Genomic DNA, 16628 nt, shown 5'->3' on the forward strand with positions numbered 1-16628 from the left:
TTACACGATGTCTGTAGAATGTGAGCCGTGTTTGTAAGATTAGTACATACATAATCTGGTGAGTATGCAGGTTAATTCCTGTGGCTGTGGTGTGCTGTGGAGAACTGTAGGTTCTTTGAAATGATCTGAGGTTTGCATATCTTTGTGATTAGGCTAAAATAAATTAGTGTGTGCACAAAAGTTGCCAATGTCAATCCACAGTGTGAAATATATTATCTTTCATTTTTCTGTTTTATATATAGGGCCTGGGTTCCAATAAATAATTGCTACCTCATGTCTAAAGAAATTCCTTTTTCTGTGAAAAAGACTAAAAGCATCTTCAATAGTGCAATGCAAGAAATGGAGGTTTATGTTGATAACATTCGTAGAAAATTTGGAGTATTTAATTACGCACCTTTCCGGACACCATATACTCCCAACAATCAATACCAAATGTTGTTAGACCCTGCAAACCCAACTGCTGGAACTGCAAAGACAGACAAACAAGAGAAAATCAAACTGAACTTTGATATGACAGCATCACCCAAGATTCTGATGAGCAAGTCTATGCTGAGCAGCAGCACAGGCCGTAGGATTTCACTGACAGATATGCCACGGTCACCGATGAGTACAAACTCCTCAGTTCACACTGGGTCTGATGTTGAACAGGATGCAGAGAAAAAAGCAACTTCCAGTCATTTTAGTGCCAGTGAAGAATCCATGGACTTTATTGAGAAAAATACAGGTAAAAAAAAAAAAAAAAAAAGTGGGATACAGGACTTTGGTAATGCACTAGTTCTATTTCGTGTACTTTTTAAAGACAAGCTGCATTATGACTTGGGTTATGAAGAAATTTTAGAACAAAGGGTGTTTAACTTCCAGTATTGCAGATAAGAAACATCAGTTTTCTCTGTCAGGTTGAGAATTAATAAATAATTTTGAAAAGTGACCAAACCCCTTCAGTTTAAGTAGCAGAAAATAGTTGTAATTATCAAAATGAATGGAGAGTGGAAGTAAATACAGAAAGAGGTAGAATTGTCACGATTAGGAGGTATTCTAGTTTTAAATCTGTCTTTAATAATTTTCTACTTTTTCAGCTTCTCCAGCACCAACGAGAACAGGTCAAGCAGGGAGCTTGTCAGGCAGCCCCAAACCTTTCTCTCCTCAAGCATCAACACCAATTTCTTCTAAGCAAGAAAGAACCTCCACTCCAGGAAGCATTCTGAATCTTAATCTTGGTTAGTCTTGACCTTTGAAAACCTAATACTCTTATAGCTGAACAAATTGTGGTGGTGTCAGTGCAACGTAATATGAACAAACTGGCTGGTATGTGGCTTTAAATGAACAAGGGTCTTTAAATGAGGCACATTTGTAATTATTGTTTCATCAAATTTGCTGGGGGTGGTTTTGTTTTGTTTTATTAAAGGGAATTTCTGTTATTGTTACTTCCTGTTGATAAGAAGTAGTTAAATGATGTTTGGGTTTTTTTGCTGAACTGTACAAATGAAAGTTTCTAAACAGTGGGTAAGTTTCTAAAGGTTGTAATTACATGAACATTGCTGCTCTTCACCCATCAGTCTCTCAAGTGAATTTCTGGCAAGGTTTTCCTTCCATGATCTTTAGGATTTGGGATTTACTAGGGCTTCTTCTGTCTTGCTGCCTTCACATCACCTCTTCACTGACCATCCCTCTCTAGGGAGGTAGATGGATAAAGGCAATTAGCAATGTTTCTTGATGGCTTGAAACTCCCTAGAGGTAAATTTTGGGATTGCGGAATTTTGAAAGATGGAGTAGGTAGTACTAAGTTGGTAAAATAGTTTTGAAAGCCAAACAGATGTAACTCAGTGTCCTCAGCTGTGCTTTGTTCCTGTGAGTGTTCTGAATCAGTTCTGGCTGCTTTTTACTCCACGTGATATTACCCAGAGAAACAGGATTCTGCCCCTCAGGATTGGCCAGATATTTCAGGAAGGCTTGAGTTCAAATGCTGAATTATGTCTTCACTGCCTCACAGATATTCTGATTCCAGATACAAGCCCACAAGTCTGTTTTTCAGCATGTTAATCTGTCTGTGCGGACATAATCATAGAATTAATTTCTCCTGCTGCACTGCAGCTTTATGTCCTCTCATCTGGGGTGACATTGCATTTGGAAAAACATCAGGAAATCTGTAGTGCTGCAGTTGTTTGAGCCACAGGTGGGAGACATCAGCTGGAGCATATAACATTTTGAGTAAAATGTTATGGTCCATGAGCAATATCATAAAAGAACTGCTTGAATGCTTTCAAGTAGAGTATCAGTTATGTTTTCAGCTTTGGGGAATTTCCTTTGCTAAATATACTCTGGTGATAGGAATGAAAATGGCAACCCTTCTTCATTTGTGTCAGCTGTGCCAGACATGGATTCTTCTGTGAATCTAATGATTCTGTGATTTAATTATTGTGTCTCACTTCCTGTGTAATGTGAATGTGGTTTCTCTCTGCAAAAACAGAAGTGAAAGTCCAGAAAAAAAAGACTCTTTGTATCTTGAGCAGAGTGCTGGGAGGACTCTGGGATCCTGCAATTCAAACTTGTAAAGGATGTCTGGTCAGAGGAGTCATTGGCTCAGCCCTTTGTATTTATGTCACTGACTTGTACATCAACAGAATATGTCTTGTAAATATATATATATTTTTTTTAAGTAAAATAAGGCAATACTGTGCCACATTTAACTGCTCTGGAATGAAACTTCAAACAAAGCACAAATGCACATTGTGCCAGTGTTACCTTTTGTCTTCTCCATGGCCTCTGGCCTTTCCTAGCATATGGCACTGGCTCTTTTCATCCTACCATGAGCCAGTTCAAGGAGTTAAACTCACCAAATGTAATTCTTCTCTTCATTCCTTCCTCCTTCTTCATGTGCCCTTCCTCTTCCACCAACTAACTCCAGCTGGTTTAGTGCCCTGAGCATTGATGGAGTGTCAGCACTCCTGGCTAAGAGTCAAGGATAGGACTGTGCCACAGGGATACAGTCTCTGAAATGGAAAAATTGAAGCAAAAATGTGAAACTTAGTTGCTAAGACAGTTTTAGCTTTAGCCCTCTAGTATGTGCTCTTTGCAGACAGTTATGTGTGTTCCAGAGTGAAAATTCTCTACCTGTAGACGAAAACTCAAGATTTTGCTGACATATATTGAAAACTGTATTATTTTATCTGTAATTTATTAATCTATCCAGTGTAGCGATTTTTATATGTATTCTCACGGCTTAACTTTTGCATTTTAAATGGTGACTGTAAGGATTTTTATTTCTGTTTAATTTTCTCTGAAAATAATTGCTACTAATAGTAAATAACAGCTGTAGTTTAGCAGGGGTGCTGTCAGACAGCTTACAGACCTGAATGGTGATTTCTTGATAATTTCATGTTGGTGGAGAAAATCTCCATGTAATTGATGCTCACATTTTGTGTCAGAGAGGAAGAATCCACTGTTTTTAGTAAAGTCACTTTAGAATTATTATTTAGCCCATAATTTTAAAAGAAGCGAGATACGTTTCAGATAGTCCTCGGTGAAATTAGTCTTATCTGGACAGTCATCTCTGTTCCTTTTGTAAAATCTTTTTTTTCTCAGTTTCTGTTTCTTTTTCTAGACCGTAGCAAAGCTGAGATGGACCTGAAAGAGCTGAGTGAGTCAGTGCAGCAGCAGAGCACTCCTGTGCAGCTCATCTCCCCCAAACGACAGATCCGGAGCAGGTTCCAGCTCAATCTGGACAAGACAATAGAGAGCTGCAAAGCACAACTTGGTGAGTGTCCCTCAAGAAAACAGTGGGCATCTGAAGGATACACTTGAAAAAAAATTCTGAAATGGAGGTTAAAATAAGTTTTGGACTAGTAAAACCTTAAATATTTTACGTGTTAAAAAGAAGAGTAGATGAGAAGTGAAATCTTTGAGACAAGTAGAATGCACTGAACTAGTTTAAAACACAGTGAGACCTGATGTTTCAGATTTTTGGCAGCAAGCTTTCATCTTTTAATCTGTTTTTGTACCATTCTGATGTAGGTAGCATGACAGGATTATAGTCTTACTATTTGCTTTGTAAATTGAAAAATTGGAGAATTGTGCCCAAATTCTGTCAGCTGCACAAATTAGGATGTAAGTAAGTAAGTAACTGTCATCAGGTAAATGGTATTAGTGATTTTTAAGGTGGTTTCTTGTGGATAAAAAATAAGTCCTCTTTGTATTTGCCAGCATTGGGTCCTGAGTTGAACAAAAGAGCTTGCAGGTGGTGGAAAAAAGCAGTGAAAGGAGGGCTATTGAATGAAATACAAATGTTAATTGGAGTATGTGGAGATTGATTCTTACACGTTGTGGTACTGAGACAGAGCACTAAGTTTGTAGCTTAAGGACTGAGAATTAAGATAATGGTATGTGTACCCTTTGTTCCAGCATATAGAGTATTTTTTTTTGGTAATTTCAGTCTGTCTGATGTCAGCATGGAATGTACTTTCCTTCCCACAATTAGGAATAAATGAAATATCTGAAGCTGTTTATACTGCAGTAGAACACAGTGACTCTGAAGATTCTGAAAAATCCGACACCAGTGACAGCGAATATAGTGATGAGGATCAGAAATCAAAGAATGATCAGGAAGATGGTGAGGACAAGGAAGGTACAAGAAGTGACAAAGAATCATTGAGCTTGAAAAAAAAACCTAAGCCCCCAGCACAGAATGAAGACAAGGAGGAACTTAAAAGCACAAGTCCAGAAGTGGAGAAAACAGAAGAACCGGTCAAGGAAAAATCCATTTCAGACACTGAAAAAGAATTTTCCGAAAAGGGAAAAAGTTTACAGCATCCTGCAAAAGAAAAGCTGAAAGGCAAAGATGAAACAGACTCTCCAACTGTGCATCTAGGACTGGACTCTGATTCTGAGAGTGAACTTGTCATCGATCTAGGAGATGATCATTGTGCTCGTGAAGGAAGAAAAAACAAGAAAGAATCTAAAGAACCTTCTCCCAAACAAGATGGTAGGATGAAATTCTTTCCTTCCTTTTTTTTTTCTCCTGTTCTGTAGGGCTGTTACCCAAGATAGAATTGTGAACCTTTATTTTTGCATTAAGATAAAAATCTGTACTAAAACAATTTTCAGGAATGATTTTTCATTCTTTGTGACTGTGAAAAAAGGGCAGGACCCGTCACTTGGCCTTATTGAACCTCATGCTGTTGTCCCCAGCCCCTCAGTCCAGTCTGTCAACATCTCTCTGCAGAGCCTTCCTACCCTCAAGCAAATCAACATTCCCACCCAACTTGGTGTCATCTGAATGTGGTTGTCAGTGCCAGTTCACCATTGTTTAGGAAGTTTTTACTGCCCTATTCCTTCACTTACTGTTCAGTCATTGATACTTTAGAATGTATTTTTCTCCTGATAGAGAAATTGGGATGACAGGTGTAAATGGTAACCCAGAAACATCCTATCAAGTGCTGACCTCTCACATAAATTCAGAGGAGGTCAGGCTGGTTTTTCTGGGGTTTGTACTTTTTGTTTTGCTTTGCTTAGTTACTGATGCATCTGAACTGCCACCAACTTCAACCAGGCTGAAATGACTTTACTTGTAGTGTATCAATGGCTTTTGAGGAAATTAATTCCAAGCAGACTGGAAGGTATATATGGCTCTTCCAAAAAGAAGATGGAAAATCATGAATCAGATGTGTTTGTGAAAAGCTGGTGTAACATTTTATGTTTGTTTAGTTGTAGGTAAAACTCCACCCTCCTCCAGTGCAAGCAGCCAGCCTCTACCAGAAACTCCAGTCCTCACCCGTTCTGCAGCCCAGACCCCCCCAGCTGGTGTGACAGCAACCACGAGTGCTGCTTCCACTGCCAGTGCTCCCTCTGCAGCCACAGGGAGCCCTGTGAAAAAGCAGAGGCCTTTGCTGCCCAAGGAAACTGCCCCTGCTGTGCAGCGGGTGGTGTGGAATTCTTCCAATAAATTCCAGACATCGTCTCAGAAATGGCACATGCAGAAGGTACAGAGGCAGCAGCAGCAGCAGCAGAGCCAGCAGGCTCAGTCACAGCAGCCTCAGTCCTCTCAAGGGACAAGATACCAGACAAGACAAGCAGTTAAAGGTACACACTTTCTAACCCAATGTGCCTGTGGTGCCTTAATTCCCCAGTAGTGATCTCAGTGCTCCAAGGCTGCCCAACCAGGAGTTCTTCCATAAATATTAACGAAATCTCACAGTGTGGTTCTGCTCTGATAAGTGGCTTAAAATACAGCAACTTACTCACCATACCTGCTCTTTCTGGTGTGTATTTAGAGTCACGTCTCTTTATTTTAATGAGAGAAAACTTGTGTGTGTGTCTGTGTAAATATTTTTTGCTATTCTTAGCCATCAGAGATTTGGAAGAGTGAACTGAATTAAATTCTGGACTGTAAGATAAAACCATTAACTGTTCCACTTGCATGTTTACCACTCAGTATGTACAAATTGCTTCCAGTTTTATCTGACAAGAAGCTGATCTGAATGGTTTTTCAGAGTATAATTTGACAACAATGAAATTACCCAGGCTCTGTTTGTCTTTGAAATCCCTGTTGTTTAACAAGACTTTGATGGTAGTTTACTGAACAAACAGCCCTGGAAATTTAGACTGTTTTCTCAACTGTTTTCTTACCACCCCTTTGCCTGAGGTTTCACTAATAGCAGGCACAGGGTAATACCAGCCCGTGCTGCTGTTGCTTCACTTCACAGAACAGCAGCTTTATGTAAATTAGCTTCCCTTGTAATTTCAGGTTAATAAACTAAAATGTTTACTGCTGTGCCTGATGAATAGACATTCTTCCCTCTGCTAAAACCACTGGCATGCTGGTGATTTCATAGAGAAGAGAGGTTTAGGTAATGGCTCACATACAGATGTTTATCAGAGGCTCATTTCTCTGGTCCCTTCTGTGTCTGCCATTTAAGCAGGGTTGAGGAAATGGTATCTTCCTACTTGCAGACTGCACAAATTTGATACAGAAATATTCAGTGAGGAAAAATGTGAAACTTGGTGAAGTCTTATTTTTAATAGAATCATCCTTTCATTCACACCCTAATGATATGGAAATGTCAAAGTCTAAGTTATATGTATGATATTAGTAGGGAGTTTTCCAGATTGAGAAGTTAGGGAGGGGCTTCAGAAGGAAGTGGGATAGAAAAGTCCCAAGATGGGAGGAATACAGAACTGAGGGAGACTTTTGCACTGGCCAGTGTGAAATCACAAGTTTCAAAGTTACATTTATTTTATTACCTTCAAGCCTTGCAATTATGTACAAGTTCCATGGCTGGGCACTTTATAATTAATCATTAGGTGGCACTACTGTATAAGTAATGCAAGTCTGAAATGGTTATGTGCACACAGTTAGTTTGATATTGAAGTTAGAAGTTTGCCCATTTATTTTCATGATTGATCTGCTCAATGTTCTCTTTTTTTTTTTTAGCTGTGCAGCAAAAAGAGATCACCCAGAGCACTTCCACGTCCACTATAACCTTAGTCACAAGCACTCAGCCTATTTCTATGGTTACCAGTTCTGGATCTGCAAGTACACTTTCTTCCTCACTGAACACAGACCTGCCCATTGCAACAGCTTCAGCTGATGTGGCTGCAGATATTGCTAAATATACCAGCAAAGTAAGTTCCTCAGTAACGTTGCCTTGAAATTTGATTTTGAAGCAAACTAATTCTGAAATAACTTTGTTTTCAGGTTGTCATATGTTGCAAATTCATCCTACTAGGTAGGAACAGCCAGGTTTTGGTGAGAGTGCAGAACCACATATTTGGACCTGGCTTAATGCTGCTATTCCAAGCCAGAGGGTGTGAGAGGGGCTTCAGCTGCTCAGGCACTTCAGACCCTTTCCTGCTACTTATTTATGTTACATTGTGGTTTGGAGCATTTTCTGTGTTTTCTCCTAAAGGTGTAGATGTTCCCCCAGCATCATGTTTACAGCAAACAGTATTTTGTCATCTGTGTTCAGCAGAACATAAACAGAGTTGTACTTTTCTTTTAAAACACTGTATAAATTCATCAGTTGGTAACTTGTCATAAATGTGTGTCCATGCATTAAAACAGTCACTAAGTTGTTAAAAGAGAAGGGGTGGTGTAGTACTTGTGTCATGACAGTGACAGTGAGGGAAGAGACACTGGCTTTCCATATACTCTCTTAGATCTTTAAATTAAAAAAAAAACAGTGTGAATACTACATATTTTTACATTGCATTTCTTCCCCCAATTCATGGTTATATATTTTTTATTCATAAATTATATCAAAAGCAATTTCTTAGAAAAGTAGAAGGTCAAGCAGTTCACCAGTTTAGGATTAAAAATTGGAGTCCTGATAAAAAATATTGTGTTTTACCTTCTACATATTCCTCTAAAAGTAGACCCAGATAAATATATATATATATAGAAAGATAATACACTGTTGATAGCAATATAAGCTCACATTAGAGTAGTTGAAAGGAAGTGAAAGTGGGAATCTATTAAAAATATATATAAAAGAATTATTTTTTTCCTTTTCTCTTTCAGATGATGGATGCCATCAAAGGAACAATGACTGAAATATATAATGATCTCTCAAAAAATACTACTGGAAGTACAATAGCTGAGGTTAGTGTAACATTAAAAAAAGTTTGCATTTTAACTTTTGAAAGTTGCAAATTAGTATTTTTACTTATATATATAAGTAAAAGTGCCACGTAACTATATCTACAAAGTATTATATATGGAGACTGGCAAGAGATCCTAATTTCTGTGATGTTTTAGAAGTGTTGATTAGAGTGGTAGGGAAAGACACTGAAAAAATACCAGATTCCAGTCAGAAATGTAAAACTTGGCAGTTTCAGAGGAAGCAAGAGCAAGTTTAATAGAAGTTCTATTTGTTTTCACACAATCCTGTGCTCTTTATGATAAGCAAATCTAGCAGACAAATATTCAGAATACCTCAGACCTTTGTTTGGGGTTTATTATGGTCTTGTCCTCATGTTAATATGAAGGAGCCTTGATATAAGTGATGATCAGGCTCATTTTTTTGGGCATGGGTTTTTGTATAATTATTTGTATTATTATTATTATTGTACAATTATTATACACCCTCTTTATCACTACTGACAATTAAATTTTTAATGTTTAGATTCGGCGTTTGAGGATTGAGATAGAAAAACTTCAATGGCTCCATCAACAGGAACTCTCAGAAATGAAGCATAACCTAGGTATGGAAATGACAGTCCAAAACTGTGTCAAGTTTTGTCCTACACAGAAAGTGGAAATGCTTGAACTATGTATTCCTTTCATCACATGATGCTACAAATTGTTGACAGAACAGAAAACCACATGTATTGTTCTGTGCTGATGTTAGTGCACGCTTTTGGAGTCTCAATCCAAAGTTACTTTATCTGTGCATGAGCAGGAACAGAAACAGGTGTTCAGCCCTCTGAGACAAATCCAGGCTAAGCTGTTGATGGGCAGAGTGACTATTTTATGCATCAGTGGATAATCCCTCTTCTTGAGATATTTTATGCTGATTATTTTGTACTAATTCTCGTAGGAACCAGATTTTTTTAATATAGCCAATTTATGGACTGTAGCTGGCATTTTTATTCCTATCAGCTGTTGGTGTATAGACTTTATTTATTTAAAGTGAATAGAAACCCTGACTCAATCTTGGTGCCAGACTGTCAGTGGAACGAGGTCAAAATGCTCCCTTAAACAGATAAAAGAATATTCCTCCTAGGAGGGGGATTTTCATCTCTACATTCACTCAGCCATATTGGCAGGAAATGAAACTCTGATTAAAATGTGATTCTTCTTAAATTATCTTTTTTAATGCACTGACAGTGGGAAGGAGGTTGCAGTTGTGTGATGAAGTCTCCTTTAACCTACACACAGTCCAAACAGCCTTAGTGTCCTCATCCACTTTCAGAGTCTCCTTTTTGCAGAGCACATCTGGAAGTGCATTAAGGGCTGAATAACTCCATACTCAGACTCGTGTCTCTGGTTCATTAGTAACATTTTGCTCTTTGAAATCAGGGTAGACCAGTTTTTCCACTGCTGCAGTCCAGTGATAACATTCTTCAGAGTCACTTGGGTATGGCAACAACTCATCTGCTGTTCACAGAACTGAATGTCTAAGTGTGCTCAGAAATAAAAGGAAAATTCTTTAAACACTTTGCCACCAGTCTGAAGCAAAGATTTAAGTAAAAAACTTTAATGGTGTTTGGAGAGTATGTCAACTGGAGAGTTTTTCAGAAGACTCAAAGATTCACCCCGAGTCAAGGTGGCTGGAGCTGAAATGCTTTATTTGTATTTGCCCACTTTCTTGGGGATTCTGTCAAGGCATTTCACTCCACAGTGACTGAGATATCAATTTATAACAGCATCAGTAGTGGGTGGCTCTCAGAGCAATCCTGAAGTGTAAGGCTCAAATGTACCACTTTATTCACGTAACCACGAGTTTTTACATCTTTGTTGGTGTCCCTCTTGGAACTTTCACATTTTTTTGTAAAGAAACCAAGATATAATGAACATAGGAGACAGGAGAATAAATATAATTTTCTGTATTTTCTGAATATCGGAGCAGAACAAGTTTAGGCTTGTAAAGACAAAGTATGTTAGCAGCTGCATATGTCCTTTTTGTGTTTATGCTGGATTCTGGTCCCTTGTGGGAGATGTACAACTAAAGTGTTAAACAAATGGAAGGTAATGGTTAGGGGTAAAAACCTTGGTGCCAGAATAAGAAAAGAAGATGGAAGTCTTGCATTTGTTGAGTAGGTATGAAACAGAGGTGCCCAGACTCAGAGGATATTTTGACAATTAGTTGTAATTTCATGAATATTCCTGGTTTGCACCTTGCTGTTGTGGGGTGCAAAATACAAATCCCCCTTTCTCTGCATTTTGAGCAGAACTGACAATGGCTGAAATGCGTCAGAGCCTGGAGCAGGAACGAGATCGTTTGATTGCTGAGGTGAAGAAGCAGCTGGAACTGGAAAAGCAACAAGCAGTGGATGAAACCAAGAAGAAGCAGTGGTGTGCCAACTGCAAGAAAGAGGCCATCTTCTACTGCTGTTGGAATACCAGCTACTGTGACTACCCCTGCCAACAAGCTCACTGGCCTGAGCACATGAAATCGTGCACACAGTCAGGTAACGGTGCTGGGCTGCCTGTGTCACACCTGAGGGGTTTGGGGTGGGTGGGTGGGTACAAAGGGACCCCCTTCTTCATGTGCCTGTGAGGAGGGACTGGACTGGTTCACAGCAGTTGTGGCTACTTTCTCTTTTTTTTTCCCTTTATTTTAGCTACTGCGACACAGCAAGAAACAGATACTGAAATTAGCACAGAAACACTAAATAAATCCTCCCAGCCCAGTTCAAGCGTGCAGTCTACACCCACAGAAACAGCCAGCACCCCGAAGGAAAAGGAAGGTTCAACTGATAAAAGCAAAGAGAGTGTTACAGTGAGTATCACCACTTCAAACAAAAATAATGTGTAAGATTTCTCTGAAACCTCCCCCTGAAGGCTTCCCTGGATAAGCCAGGAATTTATGACCATTTGCATATTTCAGAGTGTGTTTGGGGAATCATAGAGAGTTGTGGTTTTTATTCTTCGTCTTGTCCAAAAAAAAAAAAAAATCTCCTTCTGTCCTCTGGGAACACCCTTTCCCCTTCACTTATTCCCAGTAAAACCTTGTGTTGGCTTGACTCATCCTTCCAGCCAAAGGGGACTGGACCTCTTTCTCTCTCTCTCTCCAGGATCCATCAGTGTAGCTTCTGGTCTGGATCTTTCGATACAAGTTGCCTTCTGATAAGCAATACTGACTGCAGCACTTCCAAGCCCTTCTTGCCTGGGGGTTCAGAGGCCAAGCTCAAGACCTGCATTCAAATCAACTTACTTTATCACCACAGACTGTCATTAGGGTACCACAATGTTCCATAACACTGATACAACAGTTCACCTGGATCTACGGTTAACGGAGCAGTTCCGAAATCCTCCATAGCATCTACTCTGATAGAATTCAGTAGGCAAGGATGAGCAAATGCTCTAATAAAAGGGACTTAACATTGCATATATAGAAAATGTTTATAGAGAAGATTCTGCTTTATAGGTAGGGCTTGACTATTAGCAATTTCGGCATCATTTTTTTTTTCTCCCCTTGCAAGATTTATTAAATGAAAAAATTTTAGTGGGGGGGGGGCTGATCCTTCAAACCCTTACACGTGATCCTGCACATCAGTAGGAGCCTTGTTGTATTTTAAGATATTAAAGGCAAACTAATTTTGTAGTATTGTGATTCCAGCATGATGTCTCATTGAGATAGTCCTGTAGAATTGGGAAGCATAGTAATCTAGAGAGCTGTGTTCATTTCTTGACACTTTTGCTACTGTCTGGTGTTAGATCTCTGGGCTTGACATGTCACCTAAGGGAGTAACTTGGGGAAACAGATTTGAAGAGGGGGAAAAAGGATGTGCTGTTCCACTTGAATACTTTGATGAAGTTGGTTAAACTCTGGCTCATTCAGTTGATGTTTGTTTGCATTGTTCTGGTGGCACAAGCTTTATATTACCGGGGAAATAGGGAATGTGAGACCTAAAGCTTGCCAGGGAATATTCCAGTTATACAAATCTGGAATTGCTTTCACATAGGTGTTCTACCTGAAACATCATGCTGTATACATGGATCATGTTCACAATTTGAATTTTGTTTCATTAACAAAGAAGTAACCTGTGAATTCATTGAGATGCAGATTTTTAACACAAAGAAAACATCCATCATAAATTTCCTATCGTAGTAACAACAACTAGGTGGAATTTATGTAAAAGCTGAGGTTTCTACTGAGGTTGCCCGTGCTGTCTCTGCAGATAGCAACAGGTGTGACAAGCAACCAGCCTATAAAACTGGTCCAGGTACCACAGACCACCACCTATATTCCAACTACTCAACCCACAATTGTAAGTACAACATCATAATTTAAAGTCTGCAGCAGTGCCGTGCCTGGCATTAAAACTGCTCAGTATCTCTGGGGGGTTGTCTCTGTCTGCTCTTCTATCAAGAGATGAATTCACTGGTAGAGTCTCAACTTGCAGTGCAAAATGTCTTCTTTTGCTGTGCAACATTCCACCCCTTCATTCCATTCATGATTGCAAGGATCCAGAAGTCGTTAAGTCTAGTGAAGGCACTGAGGACAGGCAGATGCCATTTCACATTGTTGGTTCATTTCATGTATATACTTGACCACAACATCAATGTAAATATATAGAATTCATTTTAAATATCTTTTAAATATCTTTTTGTCTATGGTATCCTAAAGAGATTTAATTATTTCTGAGCTATGCTTGATATTCCTGTGACATCTCAGTACCTATAAAAGAGAATATGCATTTGTCAGCAGTGTCTCTGCCATGGAGTCTTGCACATTAGTGTTACAGAATGATGAGAAATCGCATTGGAATCAGACCTTTTTTTTTCCCATCAAAGGGACAGCTGAATTCCCTAGTGTCAGTCAAAGGAGATGGGACAGAAGTAAGTTTGATTTTTGTATTTAACGTACCATAAGAGCCCATTATTTCAGCTGGTTGTGCTCTGCAGGGCTCACATCAGAGTCAGTGTGGCCCCTGAGCTGGCACTGCCCTGGTCCCAGCACTGCCTCAGGTGGGGTTCAGCAGGGGAGCCCATGTGTGGGTAACTTCAGTTCATTTCTGACTTCAATCAGATAATTTATAACAGTAACTATGTACTAGTTTAACAGTATTTTAACAGTGTACTCTAACCACACTGTGACTGGGAGGCCTGATGTGCTGTCCAAGTCCCTCTGTCTGTCTCTCTCCTTGTGCACCCCCCACCAGCTGCAGGACACACCCGTGTGTGTGTCAGTGAATACACCACATGCACGAGGACAGAGAGTGTTTCACAGCCATCATATTCCACACAAACTTAGTGGGGATCGTGCTCTTAGTGGGGATCATCACATCCCACATTCCTCACAGCATTTTAACTCCACTCACTTGGTCTCAACTGAGAGCACTGTGCACCTTTGCAGCATTGGCCCTGAGTTGCTTGGACTGAATTACCACTAACAACAAGGTTTTATATGTGTTTAAAAATCCAACAGCAGACATCAAAGGCATTAGGCTTTTTTTTTGTGAAGAGCTGTGAGGCTGTAAGATCCTAAGGTGGTTTTGTGTAATCAGAAGAATGGCAGTTACTTTCATAGGTTTTCTGTAACACAAAGTGTACTGAAGTTATGTAAAGCAGAATTGGAAGGTCTGAAAGGTTTCCAACTTTATTTGTGCATGTTTATAACTTTGTACACATTTGCATTAGTCTTGCACAGCTACAGACACCTCTGTATTCTAATGACTGCACGTGCAATTTAAATGATTTTAAACCTTAGTGCATGTTTAATATGTATGCAAAATGTACATATGTGTAAAACTGGCAGAGGTGGAAAATTTACCTCTCAGGGAATGATCTTAACACATTTAAGGAGTCTCGCACATTCCATATTCCGATCGCGCTAAGAACTGAAACTTAATTATTTTCATGTGTGTAAGTGTGTATATTTAAAAGGCGACTGTGGCAACCTTAATTTCCCCACCTCTAGTACTGACAGTGACTTACATAATGGCTTCTTTAGGGTTCAGTTTGCACTTTGTGTCCAACTAGGAATTCCTTCCTCTGAACAACTCCCAGTGTATCTTCTGGGTACCATTTCCATGGAACCCTGTGTACATGCATCTGAAATCATTACAAAATGGCAGTAATCTGGAATTCATTCAGAAAATTGGTTCCATGTTTGGTTTTGATTCTTCCTGCAGTTAAAATAATGTAAAAATATGAATGCATCATCTTTGCATTCCAGGGGATGGAACGAGTAGGCTTCTGGAAGGCACAGACTCTGTCTTTATGGAATACTATTAAGACACTCGTGTGGTTTCTTGAATCAGTGTGGGGAAACATTGGGCTTCACTGAACTTGTATTTCTTCTTCCGTGTTCTCTTTGGAATGTCACACTACCACTGGGGGAAGATCTGTGCATCCCTTTCAGGTTCCTCAAAGTCTCACTCCCTGTCTCTTCCACAAGATGTTGTGAACTGAAATGGATGCGTTTGTCTGATCACCAGTTGTGCATCCCTGGAATTGTATTGGAACATCCTTGCAGTTTGTATGGTAGAGACATTTCTAGACTTTCTCACGTTTTTGGAGGAAGGTTAAGATACAGACTTAAGGTTCAATAAATCCTTTTACAGATCTTCCAGAGTGATGTGACCTTGACCAGATTGTTTAACATTCTTGTGCCTTCGTCTCTGCATCTGTAGAATCAATTACCACCTATAGAGATGTCCTGAAACTCCATTTGTCGAGATGTATAAATCATGATCTGTATGATGGAAGTGAAAAGTTTATTCTATATTAATATTTTTACAGGGTGTGTAAGACAGTTCCCAGTAATGCTAATGTTTTTGCTATTGATTTGTGCAAAAGTTAACTTAAGTACTTTTTTTGTTCAGATGGATGTTCTTTGTTCTCTTCTGTGTAGACTGAATGCATGGGGGAAATAGTTCCTTTTGGGGAAAAAGATTTAAGTAATGTGTAACAAGAATATACTTATAAACAAGGGTATTTTTGTACTCCAGTTTGATTTGTCAAAACTTTTTCAAATGACAAAGGATTTTCTTAGCCCTTTTTCCTCTTGCCATGTATTAGTTTGCAGAAAATACGTAACTGGATGTAATTCTGAGACCCTCACTCTCCAAGCACAGACAGTGTGTACAGTCCCTATAGCACCTCCTGTCCCTGTAATTCTATAGCAGTAATGAGAACACAGAAAAACTCTTGGCTATAGGGAAGTTAAAACACTACTTTGTCCCCTGGAACGAGGTAATGCTGCGGTAATAAAGGTATTAGTTCCTGCACAAAATTGGCACTTGTTCTGGATTTCCCCTGGAAGATAAATCTCTATTTCTGTGGTCATGTTTATGTGACCTTTAACATAACAATCTGTTTCTCTTGGTTTTAATCCACAGACCATTCCTGTAGTGGTAAGTCCTTCTGCTGGGACAGTGGCAATGAGAACTGGAGTTCAGTATGTTCAGACCACAATGCCAGTCCAAGTACGAAGAGTCTAACTGCTAACAAGAAGTCCATACAATTGTTGGAATAAATAAGTCTAATAGAAATGTGAAAAATAAACACAGTTCTTTGGATTAACCTCAAAGGTTCAGACTTTAGCTTTGTGTATGTGTACAAAGCATTAATTACACTACATTAATGTAAAGCATTAGTGCTGGCTTAGAAAAGCTGAGGACAGGTAAGATCCATATTAAATCTATGCTTCTTTTGTAAATAATGTACAATTTGTGGATGTCATTAGAGTACCATCTCCTTTTTATATTTGTATTGACTTTAACTTATAAAGAGTGTTTGAAGTTGGAAAAGGAAGGTTTAAAACAGCCTTATCACAACCTAATGCTGAAAACTGGTCTTGGGAAACTGCAGTTATGCATCAAATAATACTAAGAATCTGAACATCTGTCTTTGCATTTGGATTGAAAAAAAATTTCTGCACTTTGAAACTCTTGTAGAGTTTCTTTGAACAACCAAGTGATGAAGGATACCTTTTTTCAGTTGATTGCATCAGGCAAATTATGAC

General features: G+C 39.1%; 1 protein-coding gene across 5 annotated transcripts in view; it reads left to right on the forward strand.

Moving 5' to 3' along the window:
• The window catches only part of ZMYND8 (zinc finger MYND-type containing 8), a 49035-nt gene extending 32842 nt beyond the window's left edge, over positions 1–16193 (forward strand). For 3 of the 5 annotated variants that reach the window (XM_027693958.1, XM_027693957.1, XM_027693959.1), the window contains exons 11-22: positions 243–724; positions 1077–1217; positions 3602–3754; positions 4475–4978; positions 5701–6075; positions 7427–7617; positions 8513–8593; positions 9117–9195; positions 10885–11124; positions 11278–11435; positions 12838–12927; positions 16003–16193. In XM_027693958.1, the coding sequence (XP_027549759.1) occupies positions 243–724; positions 1077–1217; positions 3602–3754; positions 4475–4978; positions 5701–6075; positions 7427–7617; positions 8513–8593; positions 9117–9195; positions 10885–11124; positions 11278–11435; positions 12838–12927; positions 16003–16104 (2596 nt within the window). In that variant the 3' untranslated portion in view covers positions 16105–16193. Of the gene's footprint in view, positions 1–242; positions 725–1076; positions 1218–3601; positions 3755–4474; positions 4979–5700; positions 6076–7426; positions 7618–8512; positions 8594–9116; positions 9196–10884; positions 11125–11277; positions 11436–11730; positions 12928–16002 lie in introns of all 5 variants that reach the window. The other 2 variants (XR_003535957.1, XM_027693960.1) reach the window with 2 other exon arrangements.
• Positions 16194–16628: the final 435 nt, after the last annotated feature.

The sequence above is a fragment of the Neopelma chrysocephalum genome, unplaced genomic scaffold, assembly GCF_003984885.1.
Source record: "Neopelma chrysocephalum unplaced genomic scaffold, ASM398488v2 Primary Assembly neopelma1_94, whole genome shotgun sequence".
In the NCBI taxonomy this organism is placed as follows: Eukaryota; Metazoa; Chordata; class Aves; order Passeriformes; family Pipridae; genus Neopelma; species Neopelma chrysocephalum.